This window comes from Anguilla rostrata, chromosome 5, assembly GCF_018555375.3.
Source record: "Anguilla rostrata isolate EN2019 chromosome 5, ASM1855537v3, whole genome shotgun sequence".
Classification (NCBI taxonomy): domain Eukaryota; kingdom Metazoa; phylum Chordata; class Actinopteri; order Anguilliformes; family Anguillidae; genus Anguilla; species Anguilla rostrata.
Window position 1 is genome coordinate 35,330,984 of NC_057937.1, and position 9,351 is coordinate 35,340,334.

Below are 9,351 nucleotides of genomic sequence, written 5' to 3' on the forward strand. Positions count from 1 at the left end.
CTCTGTGTCATGAACAGGAGCGCTCCGTACCACACTCACATACCAACCCCAGCCTCAGACACCCCTCCCACTCTATTCTCTCCACTGTTTCTGTACACGCTATCGCCACTGCCTCACTCTGCGCGTGTGCATGTGTATGTATGTGTGTGCGTGTTTGTGTGTGTGTCCATGTGTATGTATGTGTGTGTGTGTGCATGTGTATGTGTTTGTGTGTGTGTGTGTGTGTCTCAGCAGTAGTTACGCCCCAGCACGCTGCATTGATATCCCCATGGAGCGTCGGCAGGGGGCCCTGTCCCCCGGGTCCCACATGGTCCGCAGCGTCAGCGCCTTCGGGCCCCTGGAGGAGCCCCTCCGTGCCGGGCTCCCAGCCGTCCCCACCGGCAGCCTGCCCAGCCGGCTGAACGAGGCCGTGGTGAGTCGCCGTGAGACACTCATAATCTTAATCTGAATCTAATCTAATTCAGATTAATAATCTGATTTGAATCTGAATCTGGATCTGGATCTGAATCTAATCTAATTGAGATTAAGAATCTGATTTTACTCTGAATTTGAATCTGAATCTTATTCTGAATCTAATCTAATTTAGATCTGATCTGAAGCTGGATCTGGATCTGAATCTTTAATCTGAACCTAATTTAATTCAGATTAAGAATCTGATTTTACTCTGAATCTGAATCTTAATATAAATCTAATCAGATTGTGTCTCCCAACATAAGTATTAGAGATATTTCATTAAAATGTGTTTTATTGTACGCAAATTACTGAAGTTTGTTTTGTGCTCACTCTTTCCGCTAGTTTCATTTTCTAAGTATCTTACAAATATGATTGGTCAACTTTTGGGAAGTGATGAAATCTGTTACCAGGAGAAATCTGTTTCCGATTGCGGTACATGTCTTGAGATTCACCCCTTGTTGCCATGGTTACCAGCGCAGAGCGGTTGAGGTCATACTGCATGCAGGAGCGCTAGGGGTGACATTGACATCATTAACTATATTATTGTGTGGAGACAGCTGTGGGCATCACACTGCAAATACGTCTGTTTTACCAGGTGTTCTACTCTTGTAATGAGATTTTAAGTCTTGTTTTTTCTCTCTCAAGTACATCAGCTTGTTTAATAGCATGTTTTAAGTCACTGTTTGCTTGACACGTGAAATTTTCTCACCCCATTGGCAGATCTTGAAATGAGTCGAACTGCCTCACCCTACTGAAAATATTCTTATATAATTTGGCAAAGAAAATAATTAAAATAAGGTTTTAAGTCTAAATACAAGACTAGAACACTTGTTGAGATGGGCTTATTTTTTACATTACATTACATTCATTTGGCAGACGCTTTTATCCAAAGCGACGTACAAAAAGTGCATTTCATGGTCATAGACAACTGCTAAACACAGGTTCAGTAAGGTACAATACTTATTTTGTACAGCTAGTTCTAGCCAAGAACACAGTTCACACAGTGAACACTATACTGACCTAGCCTCTACAAAACAAACTAGGCAGAGTTTTTAGTTTTTAGTTTTTGCAGTGTAGTGTGCTGGGGGTAAAAATGTAGTGTGATACGCTCGGTGGGACGGAGACTGACCGCTCCGTGTGGCCCGTGGGGCGGCTCCGCAGGACCTGCTGAACCTGGACTGGCGCCTGCACGACCCGGAGCCGGTGACGGTGCCCTACCTGAGCCCGCTGGTGCTGTGGAAGGAGCTGGAGAGCCTGCTGGAGAACGAGGGCGACCAGGCCATCGGCGCCCGCGGCATCGTCGACCACCACCCCATCGTCTTCTGGAACCTGGTCTGGTACTTCCGCCGGCTGGACCTGCCCAGCAGCCTGCCGGGCCTGGTGCTCACCTCCGACCACTGCAACCGCGGCTCCCAGGTGAGTCGACCGGCGGGGGGGTGCCGTCGCGGGGGGGGGAGAGGGGCCGGGTTTTCCGTTTGCCGCCTGCGCTCTGTGGCGGAGAAGCTTCTGAGATCGCGCGCGGGACCGACCCCTGTCTGATGTGACGGCCCTCCTCTCTTTCCACAAAGGCCGTCCGCTCCCTCAGGCGGTTTTTGAGCTTTCGTATTGATATGGGTCTGGCCTCTAAGGGAGCGACGCGCTGCCTCCAACCTCGTGTTCCATTTAGTCAGCTTGTTACATTTAGTCACCTTGTGTTCCATTTAGTCACCTTGTGTTGCATTTAATCACTTTATGTTACATTTAGTCACCTTTTTACATTTAGTCACCTTGTGTTGCATTTAGTCAGCTTGTGTTACATTTAGTCACCTTGTGTTGCATTTAGTCAGCTTGTGTTACATTTAGTCACCTTGTGTTGCATTTAATCACTTTATGTTACATTTAGTCACCTTTTTACATTTAGTCACCTTGTGTTGCATTTAGTCAGCTTGTGTTACATTTAGTCACCTTTTTACATTTAGTTACCTGATGTTACATGTAGTCACCCTGTGTTGCATTTAGTCACCGTTACATTTAGTCACCTTTTGTTACATTTAGTTACCTTGTGTTACATTTAGTCACCTTTCGTTACATTTAGTCACCTTTCGTTACATTTAGTTACCTTGTGTTACATTTAGTCAGCTTATGTTACATTTAGTCACCCTGTGTTGCATTTAGTCACCTTGTGTTGCATTTAATCACTTTATGTTACATTTAGTCACCTTTTTACATTTAGTGACCTGATGTTACATGTAGTCACCCTGTGTTGCATTTAGTCACCTTGTTACATGTAGTCACCTCGTGTTCCATTTAGTCACTTTTTGTTACATTTAGTTACCTTGTGTTACATTTAGTCACCTTTCGTTCGCAGAACTTGATCAGCGAATTGAGTGTGAAATGAGCGCGCTCCAAAATCTGCTCTTTCTGTCTCACGCAGATCCCTCGCCACTGGATGTCTGAGGACAGTAAGCACGTGCTGATCCAAATTCTGTGGGACAACCTGAAGCTGCACCAGGACCCGGTGCAGCCCTTCTACATCCTGTGGAACACGTACAGTGAGTGCTTGGGCTTGGCCCTTCGAATGGCCGTCACTCCTGCAGCCAGTTCAGTCTCACCCAGTGTTACAGCTCAGCTGAGCAATAAGCACAGGTGGAAAATCCAGGTCCAGAAAGTAAAATTCCTCCCCTGTATTTTGTTCCAGTCACCTGGATTTGCTAAATTAGCACAATTCTCCATGCAGGTGGTTGAACTAATTAGTGAAATCAGCTGACTGAGTTCATGGGTAGAAGAAACACATGGCAGGACTTCTGCATTCTGGCATCCAGACTTTCCATCTCTGGTAATAAGATATCTCTAATGGGAGATATCTCAGAGTCATTACACCCCACTCCGCACACTACAGGGAGTGAGGACTAAAAGCACTGGACAGTTACATGCAATGCCATCCTGCAACTTATAGTACCTACATGCGTCTTTATGACGTGCTCTCTGTGCAGTATGTTGTGCTGTAGTGGGTGAGCAGCTGGGTTTGTCAGCGTCACAGGCTAAAATCCCATGGCCCTGCTGACGCACCCTTGAGCTCAACTGATTACATGAATATGTAGTATAAATAGATGGCATGTGTAATGCAAGTCTTACACGCCACCGTGCACAGGTTGTAATATCAACCACGTTAATTCCCCCGAGACACTTGCCATCACTCAAGTGTTCCAGTCCCGGAACACTGAATATTCACGAGCAGGCAGGACCGGCGCTCGAACCTGCAGGGTCGCGATTCGACTGGCCGTCACGCCATTTCGCGCGGGTCTCCGTGGCGATCGGGATCGGAAACAGGCTCGAGCCTGTCTAATGGATGTTCCCTAGCTCCTGCCCTCGGGGAGTCTTCAGGCTCTTCGGTGTGAGGGCGGAGCTTCCGAACCCTCCGCCTTTCCCACGGTCCCTTGCGCACCCCGCTTCCCCGCGTACGAGCAGCGAGTGCCCCGTCGGGAGGGCGTCCGTAAGCGGAGCGCGGGCATTTCGGTCAGGGTCTGGGGGTTTATGGGACCTTGAGTGCCCGCTTCTGTCGAGCCAACGGCCCTGCTGGAAAAAAAAAGTGAAGGGTATCCCACAATGCTTAGCATGACATGGTGCACAGATGCACCAAGTAGCTGCAGCCCAGGTCACTGCATTACAGCGACTGCATTAATGAAGTATTTTACATTAAAAATGACAATCATTTTTATCTAAAACTAGTTGGAGTCCAAAACATTTGCTGATTAATCGGACCAATTAATACGTTACTTACCCATATACTCATACTATATATATTCATGTTCAGTTCAATTATATATGAATGTGTTCCACTTGTATTTGTATTGCGTTTTTTATGGAGACACTGTCACAAAGACGCTTTTCCGTGGAGATACAAAATAAAATACATGTACGTGTGAAACCCCCATCCACCCCCCACCCCTCACAGGTCTGAACTACCCAATACCTCGGCCAGTGCGGGCAGAGGAGGCGGCCTTTGGGGAGGAGCTTCTGCAGGGCGTGGTCAGGAGCATCCAGAAGAACGATGTGTACCGCCCCATGAGCCAGATACTACAGCTACTGGCACAGACACTGGGAATCAGGAGGCAAAGGTAAGGGGTCACCAGGTCACGCTGGAGAGCGAGGTCATGAGACAAGTTGCCACGGCAACCACTCTATGGCCTTTTAAAAGTACTTTAGAGGGTAAATGGAGAATGAAACCGCTCTCTGTCCACCTGCAGGAGTTTGTACAGAGACATCCTCTTCCTGTCCTTAGTGGCGCTGGGCAAAGATAACATTGATATCGGTGAGTACGTTCCTTTCTCTGCTTTACCGTCAAAATGACCTGTAAATTCTCAGCTGTATCTCAAGTCTTATTCATTTACCAAAGCAGGGACAGTGTAAATACCAGTCGACACCAGACCTGGGTCAAATACGTTTTTGTTTTGGATTCAAATAATTTTCTATGCTTTACTGATCTTGCGTGGTGTATTGAAACCAACAAAATACTCTCAGAAAGGGCAAACCCTGCCTTCTGGTCATATTGGCAGGCTCTATTACACCAGGCAAGATCAATAGAGCACAGAAAAGTATTTGAATCTAAAACTTTAAATACTAACACTAATACAATATAATAGAATAATTCTGTCGCACAATATAATACTGATTTTGCATGCCACAGAGACCTGGTCAGCCATCTCTTATTGGAATATCTGGCTTTAGGGTAGCAGCTTGTGAACTGGCACTAAGATTTGCCTTTCTGCCGACCCCCCCCCTCCCCTTACCCCCGCAGATGCTTTTGACCGCGAGTACAGGCTGGCGTATGACCGCCTGACCCCCAGCCAGGTCAAGCTCACGCGTAACTGTGACCGCCCGCCCAGCGCCGGGGTCATGGAGTGCCGCAAGACTTTTGGGGAGCCGTACCTGTGACCCCCCCCCCTCCTGGCCCTGTCCATTGCTCTCTGCTCCCTGAGAAATGACACTGCTTCTGACCACGGAAGAGTCTACAGCATGGGGCAGGAAGTGAGGTAACTCGCCGAGGGAGGAGCCCGTGAGACGTGTCAGGAAGTGAGGTCACGATGCGAATGCGCTGTCGCCGACGCTCGTGCGCTGATGCTCAGTTGGGGTTCTCGAGGACGACCTCGCACCCCACCCACTGCCAACCCCCCCCCCCCCCCGGAGACAAGGGCCTTTACCGGAATTTTCCATGGAGACCCGAAGAGGTCGACGCAGAGAGCGGGGAGAAGAGTTTCAGTGTTCGAACCGCACTGCCCGCGTCCACACGGAGTTTACACGGCAGTTAAACCAAGGGGCCTACTGGCCAAATATGCCTCTTTAATAGCGGCCTGGCGTAGATACAAAACACTTTACTAAAAAAAAAGGAAAGAAAAGAAAAGAAAATATATACATGGTATTATGCGCTACGTGGCTTTTCGAAATCCTGCACAGACTATGTTGTATACGATGCGAAAGCGATGTACATACAATGTTACAAACTTTTGTAAAAGCTCCATTTGTATTATACGCTCATGTACCGAGACTAATGTTGGCGATATTTTTGCTTAAATAGGATTCTATTTATACAGATTTTCCATTATTTATTTTGGTATGCCAAGCTGTCTCCTGTTCCAGAGGATTCTTTCCCCACAGATCGCCCGTAGGGAGCGTCTTTTTCAGACAGCCACATCAGTGACGTTCACAGAGCTGATGTTCGGAGGCCTGTGTTGCAGAACTCAGCCACAGTCGAAATTGTGGACTCTCACTCTGACCTTATACACCACATTTCTCAAAGGGAATTCCCCTCATCAGTTGTGACATAAAGACCCTCGAGGCATCATCCCAGTGTTGTCTGGAGATCTGTCTTTTGATTGGCCTTCTCTGACCAGCTTCGTTTAACATTAGACCTGGGATCGTAATGAAATCGTTGCTGCACGTTGCATAGAAAACACCTGAGCTGGTCACGCATTCCCTGGCCGTATGAATTTTACTCTGAAACGCACATGCCCCTCATATAGGACCATGCACACTATATTTCCATTAGTGGTTTAGATTCTACGTATGTTTATTGTATGTTAAATTGATCAAAGTCATTATATGTGTTCCGCATAGCACCAGCATATTTACAGGTACATTTACAAAATGGGCCTGACTCAAGAAATTGGTCTTTATAGCCTACAGCTCATGATTGACACTGAACCTCAGTGTTAATTTGTATATTTATTTGTATGAGTATATACGTCTACATCATTTGACCGGTACTCTTGTTTGGGGGACTTCAGAATGGAAGAACTTGTTTGGGGGACTTCGGAATTCGCATGCACGTATTAGCAGGTAAAAAACTAAAAATATCTCCTGTCTCAACAGACACGGGCTGTTAGTGGAGACAGTAGGGGAAGTGCAATCAGGATAGGGTTATGGTTAGAGAAGTTTTCAGGGTAGTGCAGGGTAGGTCTGGAGAGATGGGTCTTCAGTCCATAGCAGAAGTTTGCGGGAGACTGTTCTGGCAGCAGTGGGGAGGTCTAAGACAGAAGAGAGTGCAGACCATGAGTAACTGGTGGATCAGCACAGAGGTGGGGTTGTGAAGCAGCCTGTGATGGTAGAGACAGGGTGTAGGGCTCGTAGGGTGCAGGGCTTTTAGAGTGTAGGGCTCGTAGGGTGTAGGGCTTGTCGGGTTTAGGACTTGTAGTGTGTAGTGCTTGCAGAGTGTAGGGCTTGTAGGGGGTAGGGGTTGTGGAGAGTAGGGCTTGTAGTGTGTAGTGCTTGCAGAGTGTAGGGTTTGTAGTGTGTAAGGCTCGTAGGGTGTAGGGCATCCTTCCTGGACGTAGGAGGGGACAGATCTGTTTGTAGCCCTGTGGGTCTGCACTTGTCTTGGGTCTGATGAGAGGTGCAACAGGGAGTCAGTGGAGTCCAAGCAGTAGAGCTGTCATTTGAACACCAGGGGAGGGTAAACACCAGTCAAACTGAAGCATTTGGGATGGTACTTATACCCAGTAATAAAAATAAACACGCACACACACAGTGAGTGTGAGATTATTAAGTCTCCTTCAACCTATACATACACAGCTGACACAGCTGCTATAGATTAAGTGTAGGTAGGTAGGTAATCCACAGTTTAGGTAATCCACTGATAAATCGAAGCGATGTAATGGGTCTAAGAGCCAATCAGATCACTCGTCCCACATTGGCAAGGGGAGCCCACAGGTGTGGGGTAAATTTTCCTGGTCCTTAATGTGACTTGAAGTTCGGACATTCACAATCGAACAGACAATACCTTCCCATGAAATTGTGTTCAAATAAGCTTAGCTTGTTTAAATGTTTTTAACATATGTTTTTAACATATGCCGTTCAAAACTATAATTTTCTGTTTTTATTGCGTTGCGTTCCTTTGTTTTATCGGAGGAAACACTTTTGCACACGTACATGTGCAGCGTGTAAGTTTATAAAACCAAAAAATGCACAATCCAAAAATGTACAGTAAATGGTGTGACGTGAGTGTTTGCAACTGGACTGATGGTCAGTAATTATTCTGAACTGTGCAGAATACAGAATGCACTCAAACATTCATTTTGTAGCTTGATGACGTGTTGTAGAAGAGTTTACTGTATGTCAGTTTACTGTATGTGAGTGTAGGTTATATTGAAGTCCTATGTCATACTGCTCCATGCTATGAGAAACACCCCTTAGAGGTCACAAGGCTTGAAGCAGGCCTTTTCTGTCCTAAGTACAGAAATCCACAGAACCAAACACCACAAGCCCTCCCAACTATCTGGACAGTAAGCCTCAGATTCTTAACACTGAAGCTGAAATATTCTGATTTGCGTCCTTTATAATCAGAAATGAACAGGGCAGATTGATGGGCTGCAGTGACTCTTTTTGCCAGGGCTGATGTTAACGATAGCTTTGAAGCGACCAATGACATGCATCCGTCCCCTAACCCCGCCCCCGTGTCCGAACAGTGCCAAAGCTACAAACTGAGAACTAAGGGGGAAAAATTTGAATGGAAGGAGAAAATTTTTTGGAAAACAATGTAGTTGGTCAAAAACATGATGGCTTGAAAACATTAACTGAATGCTTTCACATTTTGAATCTTTCATTTACAGTGAAGTTTTTTTATTCTTTCATCTTTAACACCTTTTTTTTTTTTTTTTTTTGCTTGTTTTGAAATATTACACCAAAAACCAGCAAAATTAAAAACTTGATCTTGGGGAAAGCATCTGTTTGGAAAAGAAAGCTACATCTAAACTCATGAAGATTTGAGTTTATTTGCAGCACATTAGACTGTTTCTGCCATTATCCAGTTTTGTTTCTGTGAAAACGTAGTTTAACATTTGGGACATGCCTCAGTATTGACAATCCCTTGTATGTTGCATATTCAGAGTGAAGCTCACCTGATATCCCAGTGAATGAGTGATGTCACAGAGTGCTTGTGTAATGGCCGGCAGAGGGCCACTCTTGAGAGTTGTCCAATGACAGCTGGTCAAATGGTTGATGGACAGCGGAGGTCACCCAACCACGACCTCTCTGTAGTACTATGCAATTGCAGTTGTCCAAGAGGTATCGCCAATTGAATGTGAAGTGTTTGTTAATATCTTTGAAACTTGAAGCCTTTTTTTCCGACCCACTTGGAAAGATAGCATTGTCTATGGACCCAGTCTACTGAGAGGTGTTCTTAGCCTTTCAGTCTATATATATCAAAAACAAACAAAAAAAAAGAAAAAAAAAAGATTGTAAGATGCGTCAGCCTGCTGCTGTTTAAAACATCGCTGTGTTCACCGAGCTGTGCACAGACGAGTCTGGAGAACAGGCGGCGATAACAAATCTCTGGATCTGTATGGTCATCTTTTTAAACTGTAAATAAAGTCATTCATACAAAGGGCACTGGCCTCTTTCTTTGTTAATGAGTGATGATAGTAT

At 45.8% G+C, this 9,351-nt stretch overlaps 1 protein-coding gene across 1 annotated transcript in view; it reads left to right on the top strand.

Moving 5' to 3' along the window:
* LOC135256147 (C-myc promoter-binding protein-like) overlaps window positions 1–9,313 on the top strand; it is an 80,210-nt gene extending 70,897 nt beyond the window's left edge. Inside the window, exons 30-35 of the mRNA XM_064337991.1 lie at window positions 232–412; window positions 1,615–1,869; window positions 2,867–2,984; window positions 4,388–4,550; window positions 4,680–4,744; window positions 5,231–9,313. Coding sequence (XP_064194061.1) covers window positions 232–412; window positions 1,615–1,869; window positions 2,867–2,984; window positions 4,388–4,550; window positions 4,680–4,744; window positions 5,231–5,367 — 919 coding nt within the window. The 3' untranslated portion in view covers window positions 5,368–9,313. The remainder of the gene's footprint in view (window positions 1–231; window positions 413–1,614; window positions 1,870–2,866; window positions 2,985–4,387; window positions 4,551–4,679; window positions 4,745–5,230) is intronic.
* Window positions 9,314–9,351: the final 38 nt, after the last annotated feature.